At 42.6% G+C, this 27,712-nt stretch overlaps 1 protein-coding gene across 2 annotated transcripts; it reads left to right on the top strand.

The window, feature by feature from the left end:
* The first annotated feature begins 1,838 nt into the window (after nucleotides 1–1,838).
* Nucleotides 1,839–26,984, top strand: LOC133461467 (synaptic vesicle glycoprotein 2A-like). Of its 2 annotated transcripts, none has more exons than XM_061742400.1 (13): nucleotides 1,839–1,954; nucleotides 7,856–8,518; nucleotides 10,392–10,572; nucleotides 10,710–10,861; nucleotides 11,972–12,105; nucleotides 12,243–12,332; nucleotides 14,242–14,349; nucleotides 16,406–16,494; nucleotides 16,989–17,153; nucleotides 17,224–17,357; nucleotides 21,003–21,209; nucleotides 21,313–21,472; nucleotides 22,960–26,984. In XM_061742400.1, exons 2-13 carry the CDS (start codon nucleotides 7,912–7,914, stop codon nucleotides 23,141–23,143), a joined length of 2,211 nt encoding a protein of 736 aa, XP_061598384.1. In that variant the 5' UTR covers nucleotides 1,839–1,954; nucleotides 7,856–7,911; the 3' UTR covers nucleotides 23,144–26,984. The 2 variants fall into 2 exon arrangements, with proteins under 2 accessions (XP_061598384.1, XP_061598383.1); XM_061742399.1 differs by having other exon boundaries at nucleotides 1,847–1,954; nucleotides 7,787–8,518.
* The last annotated feature ends 728 nt before the right edge of the window (nucleotides 26,985–27,712 follow it).

Genomic DNA, 27,712 nt, shown 5'->3' with positions numbered 1-27,712 from the left:
TGGTTTTCTACCTTTGTAGAGCTACAATTTTACTGTGTTTTACTCCCTAGCCCACTTCCTTTCCCCCTCAAGTGGTCCTTGTCGCTTGCCAGGCCGTCATTGTAAATAAGAATGTGTTCTTAATGACCTGCCTGGTTAAATAAAGGCCAATGACTGAATGAATATCAAATAAAGCCATAGAATTGTTTTTTTTTTCTTCTCTTTATCATATAATGTTCACAAAGTGTAATGCAATTCATGTCATGTGTAGGGTATTTTGAAGGATCAAATACTCAACATCCCATATTATCAATTTTACATTGTGCAAGAAATGATGCAAACTTTGAAAATCGACTGTGCGCATGAGCAGAACCACAAAGTAGCATTTCTCGGCAGGTAGTAGCAAGGATTGCCAGAACACCGGCTCAGGGAGGCCGGATGCACGAAGCTTGGCCATCTGCTGAAGATGTTCAGTACGTCCATGGAAACGTTGAGGCAGCGTTTGAATATTACATCTCTCAGACTGACTGCACGATTGGTGAAGGAAGTCTGTGTGACTCTTTCACGGCCTTTGCGGAAAACAAGTCTCTGTATGACCAGTGGGATGAAGAATGCATTTATGGTTTTCCCAACTTGTCTGTGGGCCCTGCAGTAGGAAACTGGTGGGACGATGAAGGTGGCCTATTGTCTTTTGCGAGTCCTCATCTGGATAAATTCCAGATTCCAAATTTTTGGCCCAGGGTTTTCCCCGAGAGGCAGTTGGCGGTCCCTGAGAAGAGGACAGCAGACCTCCAGAGGAGGATTGTGGGAGTATATATATACAAACAGATACAGAGCACACCTGGGTAGGGGAGGCTGTTTATTTTGTTCAGGGGTGAAGACGCTGGCACACTTGTTTGTCCAGTGTCCCCGTCTTGTTGGTCTTTTTCATCTTTTACGAACATGGTTTCATGGTTTTGGTGTGTTGATGTGTGATTTAGCCAAACTTTCAATATGGCTGACCAGGAAGAACCGACTTTCAGGTTCTGGTAAAGTTGGTCCACTTGCAGTTTTGAAGGGTCTTCGAGTGGACTACTCTTATTACAAAATGGTGGGCAACCTGGAGGCTTTTGAGGATAGATGGTCTGTTGGAGGGGTATTGTGCTGTGTTGGGGGGGAAATGACGACCTTTTGTTTCAGTTTTGAGGGTTTTTCTTTTGACGGGTTGATGATGCAATTTGTGTTGTGATTCTGTGGATTGGTCAATAAAGGGCTTGTTAAACCTAAACCTCTCCGCGCACCTTGATCCGGAGCTGGGGAGGGCTGTCCGAGTGTGCACGGTTGTTTGCCTTGTTTGACCTTTTGAGAGGGTGGTTTCAGGGTTTTGGGGAGGTCTTTTCTTTTGCCTTGTTTGTTTTTTGCCCTAAGTATCCAGCTAACAGGAAGTGTGTTTATGTAATGCTGAACTTCATCTCTGGTGCTGCTAAGTTAGTTATTTGGCTGACGCGAAAGAACCAGCTTCAAGGTGCCGGCTGCTTGGAGCCAGTGCTGGTTTTGAAGGGGCTACTGAAAGCCTGATTGACGGTTGAACATTCTTATTATAAGATGATGGACAACATGATGGCCTTCAATAACATGTGGACTGTTGGGAAGGTGTTGTGCTCTGTGGGGGAGGATGAAGAGCTGGTTTTGAATTTCTAATCGAACAATATGTTTCTGTGTATAGTGGTTAATTTTTTTTGTTGTATTAGGTCCTACAATGGTGGAATAAAGAGATTTTGAAGACCAAAACCTCCTCTCCTCTCCTCTCCTCTCCTCTCCTCTCCTCTCCTCTCCTCTCCTCTCCTCTCCTCTCCTCTCCTCCTCCTCAACGCGCAGCATCGTCACACAGCAACAGCCGCGCACGCATCATCACCCTCCTCATCCTCCTCTTCTTCCTCCTCATCCTCATCTTTACCATTTCCAGGCTGACGAGGTGACGCTCGCAAGACTTAAGGTAGGTTTGCATTTCATTCATGAGGGGTGATGTTTATCTTGGAGCAGTGGACATCTATTTGTATTTTATTTATTTGTACCCCCCATTATCTGACATTAATTAAAGGCATCACGAGAGCTGCGCGACGGGCGTGTTCGGCGAGCGCTTTCATTCCCACTGCAATTAAGATCGATTCTTCTGAATGGAGGATGCGGGGCTGAAATCTCCCCCGGGTCGTGACAAGCCGCTTGATTTCTAAGAATAGGCGCATATGTGAGGAGGGAGGCCGTCAGGTGGCGTTAATCACACTAGGGACTAATATCCCTGTGCATGTATCTGTGGGCCCTGGCTCGGTTTAAACGGGCTCCCGCTCCTGCAGCAGCGGCGTCTCGGAGCTGCAGCCCCGACACACGCATGCAGCCCGATCCGAGCAGAAACACGGGCCTGGCGGGGGGATGGCGGGGGGGATGGAGGGGGAGATGGAGGGGAGATGGAGGGCTTTCTGCACCAGTCACATTTGCGACGTTACCAGGCGCCCTGGTGAGGCTGAAAATCACGACACGGAGGAGAGAAATCCCCCCGTCACCCCCCCGCTTTAATAGGACCGTGATGAGCGGATGATCTGCCTTGGCTGGCCTTTCCACAGGATCTTAAAGCTGTTGGCTTTTTGATTGGAGGAGAAATATATCAAAAGGGGTTCCCTACTCGGGGGCAATAAAATCCACCCCCATCATCCTCTGGCCTTCCTCTTCTCCATCTCCATCCTCCTCCTGTGAGCTGGAGCTGGAGGCTGAGCTGCAGAGAAGCTGTCAAGCTGACATCAATGGTGAAGTACAATCAGTCCCTAGAACATCTCTATCCTATCTATCCTATCTATCTAATCTATCTATCTTTTTTTGTTTCTTGTTTTTCTTTACTTTCTCTTCATTTCCACATCTTTTCTGCTCTTGTTTCCTGCTGGCATCGTTCCTGCCCACCGGCTTCCAGGGCTGATAATCAGTCTTATTGATTCATTGAGGACCGCAGCCTCGCTTTGCTATTCACAAGTTTTCATGCATTTTCAGTCGAGAGCTTTTCATGCAATTTCAGAAAAAGGATTGTGTTGTTTTCCCTTTTTTGGTTTGCAGCCTGTCAAAACCTGAGCCACGATAATGAAATCATTGGAGGCTGAATCCGTTTAGCAGGGTCCTGGTGTTTCTGGTGGTTCTGGTGGTTCTGGTGGTTCTGGTGTTTGTGTGTGCTGACTCATTTCTCAAGTGTCACAGCTGTTTCTTTACATTTAGTACAAACAGAACCGGCACTAATGTGAATAGTAGACAGTAAAGAGAGCGTCTGACAAAACTAGACCAAACTTCTCTGGGAAGACGACTAATACAGCAAAAGAACATCCCTGGTGCAAAGTCGTCCTGATTCTGCAGGATCCGCTGACACAAACGTGTGTGTGTGTGCATTTTATTTATTTTTCAAACAGCTTTCTTTGTTTTGTCAGATATGATGATACAAGGCCTGTGAGGGGAGTCTCTCCACACTTGTATTACAGGGTGTGAGTGTGAGGGATTGGCCTGGCTGACCAGGCCCGGTGGCTCTGCTCTGATCTGTGCTCATCATGCTGACGGGGAGGGAAGGATCTGCTGTGTCACGACTGGAAATGGTTCCCTGAGTGAAATTTAACATAAAAAAAAACAACACAGCGTTCAGCACTGCGTGCACGCTGCAGTGGCCGACATGGACATGTCCAAGTCTCCGAGAAGGGGAAGCATAATTGTGCATAAAAATGAATATGGTTTGTAAGACAAAGGCTAATATTGCATCTTAACTGAAAATCATCATAAAGAAACAGTTATTTGAAATAAATGAAATGTATATCCAGGTGGTTTGGTGTGGCGTACTCCAATACCAATAAAGAGCTCCATTATTACCTGTCAGGGTTGTTTTGGAAACAGGGGGAAAGTGCAGGGATGTCTCATCGATGTCTGTCTGTTGTTTCAGTGAACCATGAATCAAAAGTGACATGTTGACTTATTGCGTGATGACCCCAGGCTCGGTGTCCATAACGCATATGAACGGAGGCCTTGCTTATCCTCTGCTAAAATAAGCCTGCGCTTGAAAATGATGCTTGGAACACCAGCTTCAGCAGAGGTGCACGTGAGCCTGCAGCAGACGGGTCCACCAGACCTCAGCTTTAGATGATTTCTTAGTTTCCTTCGGCGTTTCTAATGCAGCACGTTTAATGGTGGGACTCACGCAGTCAGAGATCGGGTGGCCTCGTCTTAAAAAGAGCTGCTCCCTGATTGCTCCACCCAAGTCCTGGACGCCCACGTGATCATGGTTATGTTGTTCAACCCAACATTATAATTTGTAATTTATTTTATTTCAAAACAGGGACAGTGCACAGTAAGACATTAATCTTGTACAAGAGAATATGTATTGTGCCAGGTTGTAGGAGCTTGCTATTTTCCACCTGTTGTCCCTGGGAAGGTTGATGGAATAGGTCATTAAAATGAGTGTAGAACAAGAAAACATAAGTAAAAGAGCAGAACAAAGCAAAGAGACAATAGATAAAATAGATAAATCGAAACATGGAAGCAGATTCAACAGAGCATGGGATCTGTAAGATTTTGGCACCTAAGATTTAAAGCTAGGCTGCCCCCCCGACACACACACAACACACTTCATAAATGCATACACACTTCTCTTGACAGTAACCGACACTTGGCAAGATGTGAGAAGGTGTGAAATAATGTCTGTTGGCAGAGTATTCCATTTAGTCATTGCAATACAGGAGAATGATGACTTTCCAAATGCAGTGTTGCGTTGGGGTACACGACAATCACCCCTTGTAACAAATCTGGTTGTTCGTGTCGACTTCTCAGAGCAGAGACTAACACATTTTATCAATGGGGGAGCTGCAGCATTATGAATCATTTTTAATTTTAAAGAGAACCTATTATGAAAAACACGTTTTCTCTTGCTTTAACATATATAAAGTGGTCTCCCCTCAAGGAGGAAAGCAACCAAATTCTGCAGTGTATGTACAGCCGCCCGGATAAGCCGTCCAGTGTGATGTGGCTTCTACGAGCCGTTCAGATTCTGCGCATTTTCGTTACATAACCAAAATGCAAACCACGCCCACAACTATAAAACCGTGTAACTGCATGCGAGCGTCCGACTATCGTAGCACTGCGTGACATCGGACGCTCTCTGTCCATCTCCCTCCAGCAGCTGCCACTTTATTGAGGTTTTTGTAGTGAAATGAGGAGGAATCATAGAGATAACTTCTCATTTCAACTAACTGGATCAGCCGTTCCTCATCCATGACTGTTTCCTACAGCGCTTTCAACCGGCTTTCAACGCGAGTGACAGGAAGAAAATAGAAGCAGGGCGTCCGACAAATGTTCAGCTCAAAACGACACGCCGCGTCGCTGCGGCCAGTTAGGACAGTCCAATAGAAAATAAAGCAGATGGATGGAATTGATCTTGACGCTCGCTTGCATCGCATGCAGTTATGACACGGTGTAACTCCGCCGGCCGGAACTTCCGCCATTTTTTCGTAGCGGTGTATCGCCTCATTCAGGCAGCCAATCAGCACAGAGCCTCATTATCATAGCCCCGCCCACTCAGAATCCTGCATAGATAATGAGGTTAGAGAATGGGAAGATAAAGACATGGCTCAGAGGCTGAATTTCTAATTTATTTAGCAAAAACAATCAATCTTGCTTTTAAGACATTCAAGGCCTGTTTAAAATAGGTATTAGATGCCATAATAGGTTCCCTTTAAACATAAACTCCACGTAACAGAATATCATGTTGTTGGACTTTGGACTGCCCGTTACTCATTCCCTCTCTCCTGGAGTGGGTGTTATGTCCTCCCGTCCACAGCCGTCTCCACCGGTACAGAGTGTACCAAAGCAACGGGGTGGGGGTGGGCAGATTTATACGGCCGTGTCACCAGTCAAAACAACCCAAATGGATGTAGAATTGATAATAATATCATTTCCTTTGAGTATATTTCATCAGTTATTTTAGCATTTCTTCATTTCATTTAGCCTGAGCAAAGAAAGAACTCACGTTTCACAGCTTACAAAAACATGCTGCAACCCGTATAACCATGAGGCGAGGCACGAAAAAGCTTTTCCACACCAAGAAGCATCGATTAGAAACCAATCACAGCAGATGACCCGTGATTACTGCTCAGGCTCGTCTGTGACTCAGCAGAGGAGCCACGCTGGGCGGGTGTGGGAAGGCGACAGGTGGACGTGGGAAGGAAACCATTAGAGGTGTGTTAAGTGGTTTTGGTGAACGGGAAGAAAAATGGAAAGTTTAAAGACAAAAAGAAAAAAAACACCCCCAGAGTGATAGAGATGGATAAGGCGGAAATTCAGCCCTGCGTGAGGTCAGAAACGCTGTTGATTCAGTTGTTGTTGGGTGTTTCTTCCTCTCCTGCACATGTACGGCACCATTTCAGAGTGAGCGTAACACAGTTTCATCTTTCACAGTTTTAATTCCCTGCTTTAAAAGCGTTCATAGCTGTTGTCACTAGTTCAACTGAGAACAAGCCAATGAAAACATTCCCAACTTCATTCTTTCCTATTTTGAACATTTTTCAAAACTGCCTTCGTGTTGACCTCAGCTCACGGCTGGAGTTGTGTTTCTGTCTGTGTAAAGTCCCGCTGCGTGTCCTCGGTCATTCTGTTGCCTCTTGAATGATTGTTATTATTTATTATCATGTATTGGTATTATTTGTGTTCACTTGTCCTCCCTCATGCCCCCTAGCCCTCCCGACCAGCTGCCCTTCAGATCTGGGACTGTGTCCACAGGCTCTAATTATTGAATAATCCCCAGTGACTTGAGGCTGCCATTAAGTGATTTTCATTATGACAAAGTACTCTTCAGTATTTGGTTATTATTTGCTTGACTGTTAAAGCAGCACAACGTAACTTTCAGTTTTTGTTGAGTTTGGCGGCTCCTTTGGACAAAAGCGGTAGTGCTTTACCAGAAAGAACACTACATTTCCCATGAGCACCAGCGCGTACTGCCGGAAAACTCCTGTGCCCGTCGCGTGCATTTGTTTTGAGAATGAATGAAATAAGACGGGACGGACTTTCAAAACTACTTTTCTGTTTCACCCAGTGAACAGACGGAACGCAAAAAAAAAGATGTTAAACTGCTGGAAAGGAACTGGAATTTACCGGGATACCTTAAACAAGGAAGCCAGGGAGCGGTATATGGAGAAAATAATGATTATTAACGGTTTGGGTCCATATGAAATCCCCATCAAAGAGTGGAGCTCCGATGAGGACTTACTGCCGCAGTTCTGCAGAACCACCGTCTCCGGCTACCTTGTTTAGGAGTGTTTGGCAGCTGCTTTGGTAAATGTTTGACTCGCCGTGTGTTTCAATAAATTAGTATAATAGTACAACATACAGTACATGTTTTGTATTACTCTTACTTCTCTTTTCTTTTTTTTTGACTGCTATATTATGCTGAAGAGGCTCCGAGGCGTGAGCAATATTTTTGTTTTCCTCGTGAGATTATTTTTGTCCTCTGCAGCTACAAATAATAGAGTTCATATTTTTTCCTCAACAAACTAGTTTTATCTGAAGATTGGGGTTAATCGCAGTCAAAGCCGTAAAAATGTGTAGTTTTTTAGTGTGGAAGGGTTCCTACCATGCACCTCAAAGTGACATAGTGCCAGTGAAGGCGATACAGACCCCCCAGACCATGACAGAGGTTCATTAAACCTGTTGGAAGTTGATGTACCATCACAATGACTCTGGAAATATTATATTAAGGTGGAAAAGTTACATAGTGCTGCTTTAAGTTTAACTGATAAATCTTCATTTTTCTCTCCAGCGAAAAAGAACCAGTTGTCACGTGAGAGGAATCATCTTTTTAAGTCTCTGAAGTGTGTCCTTTGTTCAGGGCGCCGCTTCGCTGGACCTTTGACCTTTTCTGCTTCTTCTAAAACCTACTTTGAAATGGAGGAAGGCTACCAAAACCGGACTGCCTTCATAAAAGGTGCCAAAGACATTGCCAAAGAAGTAAAGCGGCACGCTTCCAAGAAGGTGGGCCGCTCGGTGGATCGCATGAGCGACGAGTACAGTAAGCGCTCCTACAGCCGCTTCGAGGAGGATGACGACGATGAATACCCCATGCAGGGAAGCCAGGATGGGGGATATTACCGTGGCGACAGCCAGGCGGCCAATGACGACGAGGGCCACAGTGACTCGACGGAGGGTCACGACGAGGATGACGAGATCTACGAGGGGGAGTACCAAGGAATTCCCCGGGCCGAATCGGGCAAAGGCAGCCTGGCCGGAGGGCCGGGGTCGGTGGCGGCCGGAGCTCAGCAGTTCACAGATGTCGGCGTGTCCGAGGCGGAGCGGAGGAAGGACCGGGAGGAGCTGGCCCAGCAGTACGAGACCATCCTGCAGGAATGCGGCCACGGGAGGTTCCAGTGGAGCCTGTACTTCGTGCTGGGGCTGGCGCTGATGGCGGACGGCGTGGAGATCTTCGTGGTGGGGTTTGTCCTCCCCAGCGCCGAGAGGGACATGTGCCTGTCTGAACCCAACAAAAGCATGCTTGGTAAGCAATAGTTGTAAAATAAAATCAGGGGGGATGGTGGATTTTATCATATGGGGATAGATAATTTGTGCTGATTACAAATAATATAATATTTACAAATAATAGCACTGACCAAAACACCTGCAGAAATACTGCAGGAATGACATAGCAGCAGTTAAATGCAGCCTTCTGTACGCTTTAAATATCCACTGGGCTTACATCAAATACATCAAAACACAACTATAAAAAACAGTTTTCTGAACTTATCAATATGACTCTGTCCTTCACAGGATAAGTAAAATGGATCACTGCAAAAACTCAAAATCTTAACAAGAATATTTGTCTTATTTCTAGTTAAAATGTCTCATTTTAGTAAAAAAAAAACAAAACAACAATTTTCAGCTGTTTCAAGTAGATTTTCACTTAAAATAAGTAGAAAAATCTGCCAGTGGGACAAGATGTTTTTGCTTGTAATGAGAAGATAAATCTTTTTCCCACTGGCAGATTTTCCTACTTATTTCAAGTGAAAATTTACTTGAAACAGGTGAAAATGGTCAAATAAGTTATTTTTCTGGTGTTATTTTTCTGGTGATGACTCTAAATGTTGAAATAGCAGTAATACCAAATTCATTGAAGAAATGACAAAAGGGATGTAAAGGGGGGATGGCGGTTTTACAGGGGGGATCATTTGGACATTTTTTATTTCAGGGGGGATGCCATCCCCCCTCATCCCCCCTCAACTCCAGTACTGTTGGTAAGACTCGGCCACGCCCCTTAAAGGATGATAACTGTATGCATTTTGAACGGTGTCTTGAACGTTGGCTGCAGCTTGCTCAGTGCTGAGCGCCTTCACTCTTGTTCAAGAACTATTTAAAACATTTACATGAGTCACGCTGTTGCTCTTGACGACGCACTCCACTACAGGGAACAGGGGATGTTTATTAGAGTCTGTAGCGCACATGCCATCCCAGAAACTAGCGCCTGAGATGTGGTTAACCCTGTCGAGGCCATCAGTTAGTTTCTCTGTTGTTTAATGATGAACAGAAAGATTCCTACTCATGGTCTGCAGCGATGAGATTGATCCTTCTTTGACGTACCAAGAAATGCAGGGAAAATGTGGGAAAAGGCAACGTATCAACAAGCACATACGTATGCAAACAACGCATATGAAAACAGCACTTTGCAAAAAGACTAGGAGAAAGTACTCCCCTGCAGCGGCAAGAGCCAACAGCGGGACCTAAAAGTGCAGCCAGCGAGCACCAAACACGGCACTTTCTTTAGGACTGGCTCCGACTTTGAGTCATGAGCCTCCGTGCCCAGCTTTACACTGCAAAAACTCAAAATCTTAACAATAATATCTGTCTTATTTCTAGTTAAAATGTCTCATTTTTAGTCATTACAGTTAAAACAAGACTCATCACTGGAAAAAACAACAATTTTCACCTGTTTCAAGTAGATTTTCACTTAAAATAAGTAGAAAAATCTGACTGTGGAACAAGATTTCTTTGTTTGTAATGAGAAGATAAATATTGTCCCACTGGCAGATTTTTCTACTTATTTCAAGTGAAAATCTACTTGAAACAGGTGAAAATTGTCAAATAACAAGTTATTTTTCTGGTAATGAATGATTTTTTGACTAAAAATTAGACATTTTAACTAGAAATAAGACAAATATTCCTGGTAAGATTTTGAGTTTTTGCAGTGTATGACTGAAATAAACATGTTGGATCTTTGTAGCTAATTTCACCACCTGCTTGCAAAGCTGTAAGACTGTAAGTGAAACTGTGAATACACAAACCAGAGGGTGGTTCTAACTGTCTTCATGGAATATCTAATGTAGTAAAAAAAATAAAAACATAGAAAGAAAAGTAAAGAAAAATCCTTTTGTGTGCAGGTTTGATCGTGTATTTTGGGATGATGGTGGGAGCGTTCCTCTGGGGGGCTATGGCTGACCGGATCGGCCGTCGCCAGTCTCTCCTCATCTCTCTCTCCATCAACAGCATCTTCTCCTTCTTCTCCTCCTTCGTCCAGGGTTACAGCACCTTTCTGTTTTGCCGTCTTCTCTCAGGTGTTGGGTAAATGCAAAAAACCAGTCTCTTCTTCTTCAGCGTTTTGTTCTGCTCGGATGTGGGTCTAAAGCTCACGTTCGTGTCCTGCCCGTAATCTTCACTCTCTTCACCTCCTGGCCTCAGTTGATCTCTGAATGTTGCAGGATCGGTGGCTCCATTCCCATCGTCTTCTCCTACTACTCTGAGTTTCTGGCCCAGGAGAAGCGCGGCGAGCACCTCAGCTGGCTCTGCATGTTCTGGATGATGGGGGGCATCTACGCGTCTGCCATGGCCTGGGCTATAATCCCACATTACGGTGAGAATGAATGTCGAGATGTTTTAACCTCGTCTGTGTTGTCCCAGCTTGCAGATTGTTCTCATTTTAGTTTACACTTCAGTCAAACTGTGATAACTTTGCTTATGAATTGGTACTACAAGACTACACTGCAAAAACTCAAAATGTTAACAAGAATATTTGTCTTATTTCTAGTTAAAATGTCTCATTTTTAGTCAAAGAAATCTCATTACACTTAAAACAAGACTCATCACTGGAAAAATAACTTGTTATTTGACAATTTTCACCTGTTTCAAGTAGATTTTCACTTAAAATAAGTAGAAAAATCTGCCAGTGGAACAAGATTTTTTTGCTTGAAATTAGAAGATAAATCTTGTCCCACTGGCAGATTTTTCTACTTATTTCAAGTGAAAATTTATTTGAAACAGGTGAAAATTGTCAAATAACAAGTTATTTATCTCGTGATGAGTCTTGTTTTAAGTGTAATGAGATTTTTTTGACTAAAAATAAGACATTTTAACTAGAAATAAGACAAATATCCCTGGTAAGATTTTGAGTTTTTGCAGTGTATGGGAAGTTAAACACCAACATCATGATAAACTAGCTGTCACCCTGAACAAAAGTCCTCAAAACTGCCTTCTGACAACTCAAACCACTTATTTTAAGTTAAAAACCACTCTTCCTAGTTAACAAATGCACAGCTTTGTCAAACTGCATTAGATAAATAGCATATTTATAAGTATTAGACTGGCTGGAGCCTTTATGTTAAAGTGAACTGGAGGCTGAGCAGCAGAAATATGACAATGCCGTTAATCTTTGAAGTAATTCTCCTCCCAATTGTGGCTATTTCTCAAAATGTCTGTTGTGTTAAACAGTTTGGAGGTTTTAGTGATTTAGCTGCAGAAAAAAAAGCAGACCCGGAGACGCAGCTCCGGAGTCGACCTCTGACTTCCCTTCAGGGTCAAGGTTCATCGCGTGTCCCGCTGAATTAGCATCTTCAGCGAGGTTACATACGAGCTGGACCCGTGTTTCCATGTCTTGACTCCTGCCTGCACAGTGAACCTCTTGTAGCTGCAACCATTCAGGTATGTGAGCTCATTTCTTTGTGGTTTCCCGTTTATTTTCCACTAGGATGGAGTTTCCAGATGGGCTCGGCGTATCAGTTCCACAGCTGGCGCGTGTTCGTGCTAGTGTGTGCGTTTCCCTCTGTGGCGGCCATCGCCGCCCTCAACGCCGTGCCCGAGAGCCCACGCTTCTACTTGGAGGTGAGTGATGACAGTATTTATGTTGCTATAAAATACAACGATATATGGAAGTTGGGCTCTGTGGAGATTCCTTTCTCAGAGCACTAAATGAATGACGAGACGCGAGTGGAGGAATCATTGCCTTGTTTTTCAAACAGAACGGCAAACACGATGAAGGCTGGATGATCCTGAAGCAGGTCCACGACACAAACATGCGAGCCAAGGGGCACCCGGAGAGGGTGTTTACTGTGAGTATCTCTAGAAGAAACAGTCATGAATTACTGGCAGTAGAAACATGAGGGGGGCGGGGGGGGCGGGCGGCTGATCCAAGTGACGCAAAACTGGGGAATCTGCTCAGATGCTGCTGGTATCCAAGGAAACTCCCCGATGTCGCATAAACGCCACCACGCTCCAAAACACTGTGTTATATCAGGTACAGCAATAAAAAGATTAGCTCCAGGATAAAGAAAATGTTCAAGTTCACACCTAAATTTAAGGTTCTTCATCTCAAATAGCATTTTCTTAAACAAATAAAACATGTTTTCCAAAAGCTTCATTTTTATCAGAGAAATGGTTTTAGTTTGTTTTATTAACATCCCCATTAGCTTTTGCAAAGGAGCAGCTATTCTTCCTGTGTTCTTCATATTCTCATGAGTGACAATACAGTGTACACATACAAACCAAACAGAAAAAATACTCATTCACAAATACAGAAACACAAAAATTCACACATACAAAACATATAAACAACAAAACATACAACACAAGCTCCTACATTGAATCATCACAAATACTTTTGTTACATTGCAAAGATGCCATGACCCAACAGTCATCTTTATTATTATCGACCGTAGTCAGCAGGGAAAGAGGGTAAAGAAAAACATACAATACAACAAACACAAAACATACATGATAATATAAATACACATCAAGCTAACAAATAAAAACACCATTAAAATAAATAAAAGCAATAAAAACTATAAAAGGCATGTGTACCAATGTTTCCACATGTGCGATTGGTAGCGAACCGAGCTGTAGCTAGGGTTGGTCAGTGCTATTAAAATACCATTCTGTGATGCATGTAAGCGACCCTTGAACTTATACATGTGCATTCTCAGCAAGGCTTGAAAGGAGGGTAAGCGCAGGTCCTTAAAAAGCTCACTAGCGCTGCCACCCCTAGGAACTTTCATCAGGATCCTGGGTGCATCATTGTAGGCCACCTGGAGCTTCCGCATACTCTCTTTAGTGTATTTCACCCATAAGGGGGCTGTATATACAGGGGTGTAGTATGATCTAAACAGATTGACCTTAACCTCAGAAGAGCAGTAGTGAAACCTCCTGACAAGCATCTTGGCTTGAGCATACAGCATCCACCGTTGCCTGCACATGTCAGCATCATCTACCAGCTCATCATTAATAATGGTGCCCAAGTATTTAGTATAGTTACATACAGAAATAATTTGACCTGACAAATAAAAGAGGGGAAAGTTTAGTTGCTTGTCCTCCTTAGTCCTGCATATCAACACAACACTCTTCTTGGCATTGTATTTTACATCAAATTCAACCCCATAATCAGAGCAAATATTTAGCAGTTGTTGGACAACAATATGAGTACCCCATTAAATATTAATCCATTTTTCTGTTGCGTTATATAATCAGGAAGTGAATTCCACTCCTTCATTGCTCTGTATATCACTGTGCCAGCAGATGTGTTAGATTTTGGTAAGGTAAAGCAACCTCTAGCAGCATGTCTTGTTGAATAGTTATGTGTTTCTGAACTGAAGGTTAATTTTCTATACAAAAGTCTAGTACAACAATCTATTTCTTACGTCTAGCCAACAGAGACTGTCATGCATTTTAGCAACATTTGTCCTTCTTCCACATGAAAGAGCAATACGTGCAGCTTTCTTATATTTCCCAATGATGTTTGACCAGACAACAGTACAATAATTCATATGTGACAAATGGTGACTAGTAATAACAAGGGCCGACTTTCGGTTGTCATAGCAACCTTCTCCTTTTTAGAAAGTCGTCTCTTGTTTCTCACATGGCAGTTATCTAGACGATGCTTGCTGATGAGCGACTCGTGCGTCCTTCAGCGCTCGGCTCCGACCGCGTAGACTCCTCCAGCAGACTGACGCGTGTGTTTCCTCCCAGGTAACCACCATCAAGACGGTGAAGCAGATGGACGAGCTGGTGGACATCGGCACCGACACCCCGGTGCTGCAGCGCTACAGACTCAAGATCATCAGTCTCACCCACCAGGCCAGTGACGTTTCTGTCCTTGTAGATGATTCAGATGATGTAACATGAGCTCATGGGTTTGAATGGCTAGGATATCTGATGATTAGCAGCTACTGATGTTTTTGTTTGGTTTATGAGTATTTATCTAGAAAACCTCTGGAATCAGAACAGTGCGGATGCAACAAATGTGGTTATAAAAGCAGCCAACATCATTATATAGCCTGTTCTGTTGGTATTTTCCTCCCTGACTCGCCTCTGGTCTTATTTTCAGAAGAGATCAAGACAAAAAGAGCTTTGTTTTGTGTTTCAGACTTGACGCTTATTCGTCTCTTTTCGTAACCCCAACATCATGAACCAACTGTTTCATGCTGATCCACACAGAGCTGCAAATGAACAGATTATGAGTTGTTGTTGAAATGATTGCATCTAGACCTGTTTTGTTTTGCCTGTACTGGACATGGTTGCTGCACGCTGCTGTGGGCTGAAAGCCTCAACAGAGTCGTGCCTGATCTTCATTTCCCTTCAGCCCACATTCACAGCTCGGTGTGCCCACACCCCCGTCACCCCACCTGCCTGCTGGCACCGCCGTAGAAATGAGCCGCAAGTTTTAGCTCATGCTCATAAAGTTTATTGTAACTTTAAGGCAAGGCAAGGCAAATATATTATTCGTAAAGCACAATTCATACACCAGGCAATTCAAAGTGCTTTACAGAAGCATCAAATTACATTAAAATCATAAGTAGAAAATACATTTGCAAAGAAAAAGAAAGAAAAGCATTAGAAGAAAATAAAATACCAATTTGCTTTAAAATCATTAAATGGACATACAGTGCAAAAGATTAAAATGTAACGTGTATTATCATAAGAACAGGAGAAGAGAAGTGTTTTCAACCTGGATTTAAAAATGTTCACGGTTGGGGCTGATTTCAGTTCAGCTGGTAGTGTATTCCAGTTGTGCATCATAAAAGCTAAAAGCTGTTTCACCATGTCTGGTTTGAACTCTGGGCTCCACCATCCGACCTGAGTCAGTAGATCTCAGAGCCCTACTGGGTTCTTTTTTTCCTTTCTTTTTGTTTATTTTGCTCATCCAAAAAACAATGTTAATACATCGGTGCAACCATCATCATACAGCACACATGGGGAAAACAGAAAAACCAGAGAGGCACTACAAAGATGGCTCAAATAGATGTGACCAAAAAAGGTGTAGGCTGAAGCCTGAGCTTGTGATGCCTACCCTATTATCAATAGGGTTATAGGCAATTATCAATCAATACTAGACAATGTTTATAAAGAAGTGCAGGAAAAAAGTTAATGATTGTTAGAGGTAGGTGCAAAGAAGCAAACAAAAGCCTAGTAATAATTGTTACACTATGAAATTTGGTGTCAATGAATTTGATTGCATTACAGTATATCCCATTACAGTATATTTTTATACCCGTTGATAGTCTTAATTTTAAACATTTTTTTAAAGGTATGGATCGAACTACACATTATTAAGTCCTTTTTGCAACAATTCCATAGTTTTACACCATTTACTGAAATACAATGTTCTTTTGACTTTGTTCTTGCCTTTTGGTTTTTGAACGAACCATCATTTCTCAGTTCATATTTGTTTTCCTGGATTTTGAACAGCTCCTGGATACTGGGTTGATATTCTTCTAACATGTCATTCGTATATTCTGGACCTAAACCATTTAGTGATTTGTAGACCAGTAGCAGAATCAGTTCTATAGCTGACCGGTGCCAGTGTAAAGACTTTAGAACTGGAGTAATGTGCTCTGATCTCTTAGTTCTGGTTAAAACTGGAGCTGCAGCGTTCTGCATGAGCTGCAGTTGTTTAATGCTTTTTTGGGGGAGTCCAGTCAGCAGACCGTTACAGTAGTCCACTCTACTGGAGATGAACGCATGAATCAACTTCCCCTGGTCTGTTTGGGACATGAAACCCTTCACTCTGGATACGTTTTTAAGCTGATAGAAGATGCGTGTACAGCAACAGACACCTCAATCGGAAGTGTCGCATCAAACTGATGAAGGAGAATCTTTATTCATGTGTGTTTCTCTTGTGTCCGTGGTGCAGATCAGGAGCAACATCCTCGCCTGCTTCAGCCCCGAGTTTAAACGCACCACTTTCATGCTCATGGCTGTCTGGTTCACCATGTCTTTCAGGTAATCTGAAGCCCCCCTGCACCGCTCCCTCTGCTACACTGCAAAAACTCAAAATCTTACCAGGAATATTTGTCTTATTTCTAGTTAAAATGTCTCATTTTTAGTCAAAAATATCATCACACTTAAAACAAAAGTCATTACCAGAAAAATAACTAGTTATTTAACAATTTTCACCTGTTTCAAGTAAATTTTCACTTGAAATAAGTAGAAAAATCTGCCAGTGGGACAAGATTCATCTTCTCATTACAAGCAAAAAAAATCTTATTCCACTGGCAAATTTTTTCTACTTATTTTAAGTGAAAATCTACTTGAAACAGGTGAAAATTGTTGTTTTTTCCAGTGATGAGTCTTGTTTTAAGTATAATGAGATTTTTTCGACTAGAAATGAGACATTTTAACTAGAAATAAGACAAATATTCTTGTTAAGATTTTGAGTTTTTGCAGTGCAGTCCCTCACGTTACTGATTCTGAGCTTGTCTTTGATAACGTCGCAGCTATTACGGCCTGACGGTGTGGTTCCCGGACATGATCAAGTACATCCAGAAGCAGGAGTACGACTCCCGCACCAAGACTTTCTCCAAGGAACGAGTGGAGCACATCGTTTTCAACTTCACCCTGGAAAACCAAGTGCATCGCCAGGGACACTACTTCAATGACCGGTAATACTTGCCTAACTGCTCTCATTGGTGCCGTCACGTTTGGAGATCATAAACTGAAACCTCTCCACAGGTTCCTCAACCTCAAGATGAAGTCCATGGTGTTTGAAGACTCTGTGTTTGAGGAGTGCTACTTTGAGGACATTACCTCCATACACACCATCTTCAGGAACTGCACCTTCATTGCCAGTTTGTTTTACAACACAGGTGAGCGCAGCTCTGTGATAGCGGGCACGTAAACTGATCTAACTCTGTCTGAGGTTACCATCATTTCTTGTCACCACCTGAAGCACATGACAATATGACAAGTATGAGTGTGAGACTGATACGGGTGAACTGAAGGGGCAGACCTTCTTCGTAGAAAATCATTTCAATTGTTTAGTAGGAGTACTGAAAATAAGTCAGGATGAATGGAAAGGTTGAGAAGGGGCAGGGCCAGGGCGAGGAGTCTTGACGGACAAACCTTCTCCCCCGCCCAAAAGGGGCTGTTACCCTGCCCCCCTCACTCCCACACTGCAGGTTCCGGTGTTGTGCATTCAGAGATGCTCTTCGCCACCGGCAGAAGATGCTGCACCATGTACAAAAGAGAAAAAAGAGAAGAAAAGGGGGGGCCAGCACAAGAAACTACAGGAGCGACTTTAACACACTAGAGTTTACACTACCTAGAGATTTACCAACACCAGCTAGAGGTTTACTAAACACTAACTATAGGCTTTACTAAACAGAAAGGTTTTAAGTTTAGTTTTAAAGGTGGAGGTGGTGTCAGCCTCCTTAACCCAGATTGGAAGTTGGTTCCATAGTAGTGGTGCCTGATAGCAGAACGCCCGCCCTCCAAATCTACATTTGGATACTCTAGGAACTACGAGTAAACCTGCACTCTGAGAACGGAGAGCTCTGCCAGGAACATAAGGCACTATCAGGTCTTGCAAATAATGCTGAGCTAAGCCGTTTTGGGCTTTATACGCAAGTAATACAATTTTAAATTGGATTCTGAATTTTACGGGTAATAATAATAAGCACAAGTTGTTAAAAAGTAAGGGCAGTAGAGTACAGCAGGTAAGTATTTAATTTAAGAGTACGCTTCAGTAAACAGTAATGTTTTTAGGCCTGATTTAAAGGAGCTGACAGTTGGAGCAGACCTCAGGTCTACAGGAAGTTTGTTCCACCGGTGAGCAGCAGAATAACTGAACGCTGCCTCACCTTGCTTGGTTCTGGTTCTTGGGAACCACAACAAACCAGATCCAGATGAACCTCAGGGGTCTGGGAGCTTCATAGGAACTAACAGATCCAGCATGTATTTTGGTCCAAGACCATTCAGTGCTTTGTAGACCAGCAGTAAGATTTTAACTCTTTGAATATGGTCCAGTTTCCTGGTGTTTGTAAGGACTCTGGATAATGGAAATAAGATGCCAAAAGCAGTGACGTTTTATCCTCACACCTGACTGCTTGATAAATAACGTAGACGCATCTCTCGGTCTCTAATTTCAGTTACTCAAAGAGATGAATTATTAGAGATGACGTATGAATTGAAACCAGCTTTGCGGCAGATACACAAAGCAGAGTTCAGTAGCCATGGAAACATGCTGTTCCCGGTAACCCTGGGTTACGCTGGAGCAACACGACTATTAACATAGCGACAAAAACAAATGCAGCTCAGACTTTTATGAGGCAGAGGGGCGGATCTAAAGGATAAGCGCTGCGTTCGGCTTCACCGAAACAACGCAGAGCAGGGATCTGTTGAAAACTCTTTAATTGGGATTTTGGCTTCTGGTGGCGACTTAAATCACGTCAGACGCAGAAAACGCATCCAAGAGCCTAAAATAACATATTTTCTGACATATTGTAACCCTCGGTTTTAAGCTGTGGTGGGTTTATTTGAGCAGTGACGGCCTGTCTTCTCCTCCCCAAAGCCATCGAGAGTCTTTCACATCTGAATCGTTCATGCAGCTAAAAGTTTATGAACATTCAGCACTTTTATGGCTGACTCCCTTTTTGAACTGGTATTGATTATCAGTGTGGCTTTGATGGCGACAGTGTAATAAAAATATCTCATCTGAGCAGCCTGAGGCAGCGAAGTGCAGACACAGTCAATCAAAATGCCTCTCAGGACGCATCGGCGATGTTTCTGTCGTCGTCCTCCGGTCCGCTACACCGTCACTGTGAGAGCGCTGGGGTCTGGTCCTTGACGGGAACGTTCCAGCCTCGGTGCTTTGTTGCTTTGTTCGTCAGCCCCTCGGCTGCAGAGCTGCTGGACCTTGTTCCACCGGTCTTGTGGTTTCCTCAGATGCAGTTCTGCAAACTTCAGTCATGTTTCCATGTTCCTTTCTAGTTGGCTGAGGTTTTTTCTCCTGGCAGCCCCTACAAACAAACCACACTCCTTCAGTCCCGACCTTAACATTTAACATGGACTTTGTTTGTTTTCTCTGAGCATTCCGGGGTAGATCGTTGGGGTGTCCACTTCCCTTTTGAATCATCTTTTTTTCTGTAGAATACCGAACTGCAAAATACATGGAAATGGTTTTATGAGGCTTTCTGGATTCACGTTAGGGATGGGCGGTATGCACTAAAAAAAATGATCACGATCATTTCTGGCATTTATCCCGATAACGATAAAAATGATAAAAAAAATACCAATTCAACTCCACCTTTGTAACTATAAATCTATCACCACATTCAGTCTTTGGAGCCCCCAAAACACTGCTCTAAAAGAATACTAGATGCTGCTAAACTACACCAATGAAATTGAATTAATAAAAACCAATTAAATGAGTCCACCTGTATGCAAAACTGGAATGACTCAAGTTCCTCGCTCTCAGATCCGCCATGTTTGTTACACAAACAGGTATCAACGGGAATCTATCTTTCTTTCTTTCTTTCTTTCTTTCTTTCTTTCTTTCTTTCTTTCTTTCTTTCTTTCTTTCTTTCTTTCTTTCTTTCTTTCTTTCTTTCTTTCTTTCTTTCTTTCTTTCTTTCTTTCTTTCTTTCTTTCTTTCTTTCCGTGCGTTGTGCGTCGATTTAACGCAGAACCATAAATCAGTTTTACACAAAAACATCATCAATGGGAATTTATCGTTTTTACCACGAGATGACAAATTCTTACCGTGGGGAATTTTTTTGACGGTAAAATATCGCCCATTCCTAATTCACGTGGAACGTTAACTGCATCTTTAATACCATTGCTTACATCGTTCCCTCACTGCATTGTCTCAAGACACCAAACCGACCAAGACATCGGCGTTTATAAACTCTGCTCAGTCACTGATGACCGGTTCACGATGGACTGATGGTTAAAGGAAGCTCGCTGCATCTCATGCTCTCAGATCCTGTGGAAGCAGTCAGTCAGGGGGGTACTTAGTATTGCCCTCGTGATTTTTTTTGGCTAGTGCCAAGGTCCAACAAATCGGATAAATGTGTTTTTACACACACAACTGCACTTGAAGACATTTTAGGAGGCCGTGGAGCTGCTGCTGGATGGCTCAGAGGAACGTTGATGGAGAGCAGATCCTGGCAGGCGTCGTTCCTGCGGTGGTGGTTTTAATGCCCTGGCTCCTGTTACCCCGAGATGATTTAATTATCTCTTTTCCTGTTTGAGGATAACTAATCATTTGAGTAAGGATGTGGGTTTGGGATGGAATGAAGTCAGACATTTTTCACCAAACAAGTCTTACCGTGAGAGCAAAGTGAACAAATGCATCATAGATATCTAATATTTTTAATGCTTTAGTAGCACCACGTTAAGATCTGATTCTGATGAAGGGAAACAGACGCTGAAAGCTCTGAACATGAACAGCGAGAGTTGATCCGTTTCAGATTCAGGACTACGGAGCAGTAACTCATCTTTTTTCCCCGCAGACTTGTTCAAATACAGGTTTTTCGACTGTAAACTGGTCAACAGCACGTTTCTGCACAACAAGGAGGGCTGCGTGCTGGACTTCAGCGACGACTTCAACAATGCCTACATGATTTATTTCATCAACTTCCTGGGCACGCTGGCAGTGCTGCCTGGGAATATCGTGTCGGCACTGTTAATGGACAAAATTGGCCGTTTAAGAATGCTGGGTGGGTAAATCTGAACAGCGAAGACGATTCAATTACGAGCAGAGATTGCCATTTCATTTAGTAGCACTCAGTATTCATTATCCTCCTCCCTGTCTTCACACAGCGGGATCCAGCGTCATCTCCTGCGTCAGCTGCTTCTTCCTGATGTTTGGCAACAGTGAGTCGGGGATGATCGCCCTCTTGTGTCTGTTTGGAGGCATCAGCATTGCGTCGTGGAACGCCCTGGATGTGATAACGGTGGAGCTGTACCCCTCCGATAAAAGGTAGAGACTGCCCTCATCTTCTAACAGGCATTTGTTCACTTGTTTCTCCCAGCATGTTGTTTTTCCTGCCAGATATCACCAACCAGTACCGTTAGATTACCGTATTTTCTGGACTATAAGCCGCATCCGCTCTATTTTTAAAAAAAATATAAAAAAAAGATACACAAGCTGCACCTGCATACAAGCCGCATACGCTCTATTTAAAAAAAAAAAGATATGCAAGCCGCAGATATTTATGTTGTTAGATTAGATATTTACTACATGTACAGAACCATTTTGAACTGTAAATGTGTTTGTATCTAAATAGATCCTTTCCTAACGGTGTCTTTTAACACGGCAGCAACTTTGCTGATTAAAACGGGACTGTCAGGGTTTTGACACTTCCTCCCAGTTTTAGTTTCAGTTCTGTCTTGCCCCGCCTGTGTCCCATCTGCCCTGATTGTGTCCGCACCTGTGTCTCGTCTTGTCTCGTTATCCCCTCAGTATATCTTGTCTTGTCATTCCTTGGTTCCCTGTCAGTCCGTACTGTTCCCTCCTCCATGTGCTCCCAGTTTTGTTCTTTTTTACTTGTGGTTTTTGATCCTGCTCTGCAGCGCCTTGTTTTTGCCTTTTTATGGAATAAATCCCTTTTGTTTTTGAGAACTCCTGCCTCCAGCCTCCCTCTGTCTCCTGCACTTGGGTCCTGGAAAACCTAACCCTGACAGGGACAGAACCAAGAGAAAATAACCGGTATTTATTTATCTACAGGACTGTCTCAGAAAATGTGAATATTGTGATAAAGTTCTTTATTTTCTGTAATGCAATTTAAAAAAAAAAAAAAAAAACTAAAATGTCATGCATTCTGTATTCATTACAAATCAACTGAAATATTGCAAGCCTTTTATTATTTTAATATTGCTGATTATGGTTTACAGTTTAAGATTAAGTTTCCCAGAATATTCAATTTTTTTTAGATAGGATATTTGAGTTTTCTTAAGCTGTAAGCCATGATCAGCAATATTAAAATAATAAAAGGCTTGCAATATTTCAGTTGATTTGTAATGAATCCAGAATGTATGACATTTTTATATTACAGAAAATAAAAGGACTTTATCACAATATTCTAATTTTCTGAGACAGTCCTGTTTGTACCTAAATAAATCCTTTCCTAACAGTGTCTTTTAACACAGCAGCAACTTTGCTGATTAAAACGGGACAGAACCAAGAGAAAATAACCGGTATTTATTTATCTGTTTGAAATCTGCTTCTACCTACTTCTATCTGCTAAAGAAGTAGTGTATTCTTCTTTGCATTTATTTTATCTTAGTTTTGATTCTAATTCCGGTTAGAGCGCCCCGAGCGGTGTAAGAAAAATCCATTGTATAATTGTATAAGCCGCATAGTTCAAAACCTATGAAAAAAGTAGCAGCTTATAGTCCAGAAAATACGATATATCACTGCTGAGCCTCCTCACCCACAAGGCTTTGTCCCTCTTTCCTTGTCCGTAGGTGCACGGCGTTTGGTTTCCTGAACGCCTTCTGTAAACTGGCGGCCGTGCTGGGCATCAGCATCTTCCAGTCGTTCGTCGGCATCACCAAAGCCTTACCCATCCTGTTCGCTGCCGGCGCGCTGGCCGCCGGCAGTTTCCTCGCGACAAAGTTGCCTGAAACGAGAGGTCAAGTTTTGCAATAAAGCGCCGGAAAGTGGGCAGCAGAGCGCAGCCGGAGAGCGTGTTTGACCAGGAGAGGCTGAACCACCCTGACAGCTTCAGCGCTGCCCGCTCGTCACCGTCACCGCCTGGCCCCCCCATCGTAGGACCAGAATCCTTTGAAATATGGATTTGCATCATTCAGTGTGTTCACAGACACGTAGCGGTCATAATCAAGAGAAAAAACATACATGGAAAAAGATACCTGCACCATTTCAACACCTGGGATTAGTGTCAGCTGCCCCCGTCAGGTATTCTAAAAGATCAAATAATAACACTAAAATCAGATCATTTAGGGAGGAATACATTTTATTGACTTAGTCAAATGGAATAAAAGGATAAAACACGGTAAAAAGAAAGAAAGAATGGCGAGAGGTCCATTTACGAGGGAGGATTTAGTTCATGTATGTGTTCAATTTCTGTCTTTTCTTGTGCGTCTTTGACCTCCGTCGCCAGCGTCTAATGCTGTCTCATTGCGACACAAGTGGCGCACTTGGGATCACGGCACGCTCGCTGAAAGAGTTTCCTCTTAATCATTATCTGACGATGAAGATATCTGACCCCGACGACTGCCTGCTGAACCTGTCCTCGACCAAATAATACCAAAACATTCCAGCCAGGCTGGGTTTATTCGGACGCCTTGTTGTCTCTGTCCCTGAATAAATCCAGTCTTTTTTTTTTTTTTTTTTTGTTTTTGTTCTGCCTGAAACGTCAAACGGGTGCGATGCATTTCACAGGATTCTCTGTTGTACGTGGAGATGGTTGGATCCAGCTCCTCAGTGTTTAAACCGGTGTTTCCCCCTTCTTGTCGTGTGGCAGTTTGTTGATGTTGATGAGTGGGACACAGGAACGTCTGCAGGACGGGTTTTGGTCAAATACCGAACGTGAGACCAGACATCATCGCGTCATGCTTCCCTAAATCAGCCATGTGAGTGAGTGTGTGCACGTGTTTCAAGGGACCAATATGCTGGATGTCACGAGTTTAAATGACTGTTTGAGACTGTTTGAGACTTAGTTTTCTGGATAGAATCCTCACAACGACGCACGTGTGCGTGTGAGTTTACCTGTGAGGGAGAAACCGTTTACTTCCATTTCACCATTTCGCACAAATCAAACCCTCTAAACCCCGTTTTTAGCTTAACGTATTTATTTATAACGTAGCACAAAGTGGACACAAACTCCGGCACATTTTAAGGATCATTTGATAAAACCAGAGCAGATAGAAACACGCGGAGTAGCTCAAGTGTAGAAGAGGCTGGACGTGGTCATGCTTCCATACACTTTTTCTACATTCACAAGCACAACTGAAACTGGTCCCCGAGGCAGTAACGTGATCTGATTCATCTTTTTACTGTTATAATGTTATAATCATTTAATTTGAAGGGCTTCTGTTCAGGCATCCATCGGACACCGTTGCTGTGGTTTCAAAAGTCACAGAATCCCCTCTGATATCTAAACACATCCCTGTACCTGGGTGTCATCTCTCCAAAGGTGCACGCGTATACGTGTGCTGACAATCAGAGAGTGAGCTTTTGACCCAAAAACGTCCTCCATGTTTGTGTGCACGTGTGTGTTTGTGTGCATGTGTGTGTGCTATGTTAGTTAGAGTGTCATAAAAAATAATTAATCCTCAATAAAAAAGAATAAAAACAACAAAAAAGTACATTAAAAGGGAAAACACACATTCAATGGAAAATAATTAAATGTGGAAATGAGACGACAAAAGATATTTTCACACGTATTTGTTATTGATTTCTAAAAATATCTTATGACATATTTATTGTGTATTCATTGATCTTTTTTCCAGCGATATCTTATATTCTTCCGTATTATTTGGATGCGGGTGACTTTCTTTCTTGTCTAAATTAAACAAAACCTGTTTAATGTTTTTAGGGCTCGTCAAAAAATGTCAAACTGGAGACTTTGAAAGAAAAATAGAAGATTACATATCATGAATCACAACACGATGATGTGGAAAACATCAAAAGATATACAGCTTAACACACTTATGCAGAGATACAAATACATATTTTAAACAAATAGATATATTTTGGTTTTATCTTTATATTTTCAAAATTTTCAATTTCAGTCTTTTTTTAATTTATTTGTCTTTTATTTTTATTACTGTTTTTGTCCTCTTGTACTTTTATAAATGGATTTTTCTTACGGCATTCCTGTGCCCCCCACCCCTTCCCTAAGGTTATTGGTCCCCCAGACTAAATAGGAATATAGCAAATATACAAAGTTATAGTGAAACCTCGCCTGTTTTACCAAAACAGATTTTTATAATTTACTCCAAAAGCTTCAAATTCATCATCAGCAAGTCGAGATCATGATCTTTTATTCGTTTACTGTTTGCAGACAAACACATTTTTTTATTCTGAACAGATTTGTTTGGGGAAGACCGGATGTGCGTGCGTGTGTGTGTGTGTGTGTGTGTGTGTGTGCGTGCATGCGCTTGTCTTTGAGTCGACAGAACTGTCACATATTTTTCTAATCTCTCTTGCGTTGATGAGGTACTTCCGTCCCTGACGCCCGTAGCTCCGCTGGAACTGCAGATCTGTACATTTGACGAACAAAGATAACACAACGACTTGATATGCAGTGTAGAACTTCCCGGCAGACCCGGGTGCTCTTTTGCGGATGCAGTCAAGTCCTTCAAAAACCCCGTCAGAGACGGCCGGTCTCAGAGATGAGCTACAGAGGACTTCACCCACCGAACCCCCTACTCAGCCGATCGTGACGCATGTTTGTATTGTATTGTCTGACATTTTGAACGTCCTGTATGCCAGTATGTTTTCATTGTTGTATGATGACATAGATTTGTTGCTTGCAGTGATTGTTCTTAATCAAAGTGGGTTCAAATGTGTTCTGAAAGTAAGTTAGTGGTGACTATGCTCCTCGTTTACCTTGGACCCAGGTCATTTTTATAAATACATATGAAGTATATGAAAATATATATATATACAGTATATATATATGCCTGATTTCCTAAGCTGGATGCTTGTAATCATGCAGTTTCTCTTTCCAGAGGTACAAGATGGTTTAGGCCGGGAAAGGCAATAGTTACGGGAGCCGAAAACGTGCACAAATGGTGTAAAAAAAAAAGTTACATACGACGTAAACTTGCTTTTTGTGAGTCCTTGGAAAAGGGAGTGTAAGCAATAACACGGAGCCACCTCCCTTCCCAGAAAACGGTCCGAGCAAACAAGTCGTTGAACTCCAGGCAGATGTTTACTTGTACAAATTATGAAGAGAGTTGCTGATTTGATTTTTATTTGTCACAATGATTGTGGTGAGATCAGCTGGAAGGCTTCCCTCATGAGCGGTGAAACGCTGAGTGTTTTTATGTCATCTCTGTGCTCCGAGCGCTCAGACCTCTCCGTGACAGAACCCTTCCACTAGCTGGGCCGTATAGGACTTTTATCATTTGATTTTAGTTCAATTTTGATCTGTTTAACTGAAAAGTTGTACTCTAAATGTGAGTTCACCTCAAGATTTCAGTGTACTATGTGTAGAAACTAGATGTTTGTGTGTGAAAGTTTGGAATTTGTGGAACAAAAGATCAATGAAAAAAGAAAAAAAAAGATAAAGACAAATGTTCTCTATGACACAATCTGTTATGTGTTGTCTGTGTTTTGTAACTGAAGATGAAAAATCTTGGTAAATTCAGTATTTGTTACTTCTGGATATTGAGAATATTTTAGTGATGCTGAAAAGGTGCTGTATTTTCTGTGAGAGTTGTTCATTACGCTGGGATTGGCACATTTGTGCCAGTTATCCAGTTCTATAAGGAAAATAATCATAATGGAAATAAAACTTGAAAACTGGTGTCATGATTGAACTACATTTGTAGGTTTCACAACACGTTGCTATAATAGAGTTCGTCACTCCGAGTCCAGGTTTAACATCCAGATGTAAACGCCAACGTCCGGCTTGGGTTAAGGAGGCCGACGCCACCCCCACCTTTGAAAACAAGATGTTCAGTAAAGCCGATAGTTGGTGTAAACTAGTGTGTCAGGGTCAGTGGTCATAGCTGCAGCTACAAGACTAAAGCTGGGCATACACTGTGCAATATTTTAAATCGTTTGATTCAGCCCCGTCCTAAACTGCACGACTAGATCTCCGAGTTCAAAAGTTCACAGCCCACGAATTATGGTCTCACACTGTACGACCCGATGCTCTGATGCGACCCGTCTGCTCACACTATACGTTCATAATACTCACGTCGGACTTCTGTTACTGGAACTGCAACGTCAAAAAGAAGTGGAAGAGGAGGAACCCTGAAGTGGGAGATGCCAAAGATGCTCAGCAAAAACAAATGCGCTACCTTGGCAATTTGTGCCATTCTGTGTGGCGATAAATGAAAAAAAAAAAAATAGATTAGACAAAGTCGTGATTGGACAAGGGATTGGCTGGGCAGACGTGGGAAAGAGTCTTTTTTCTGCTATTAAAACATTTGTAATGTGAATTTTCAACACTTTAAACTACAAATAATAGTTTTTGACGTGACAGATTGCGCATGTTCTCTGCGAAAGGATGAGTCCAATTGG

The sequence above is a fragment of the Cololabis saira genome, chromosome 15 (genome assembly GCF_033807715.1).
Source record: "Cololabis saira isolate AMF1-May2022 chromosome 15, fColSai1.1, whole genome shotgun sequence".
Lineage (NCBI taxonomy): Eukaryota > Metazoa > Chordata > Actinopteri > Beloniformes > Belonidae > Cololabis > Cololabis saira.
This window is presented reverse-complemented; position numbering and strand designations above follow the sequence as displayed.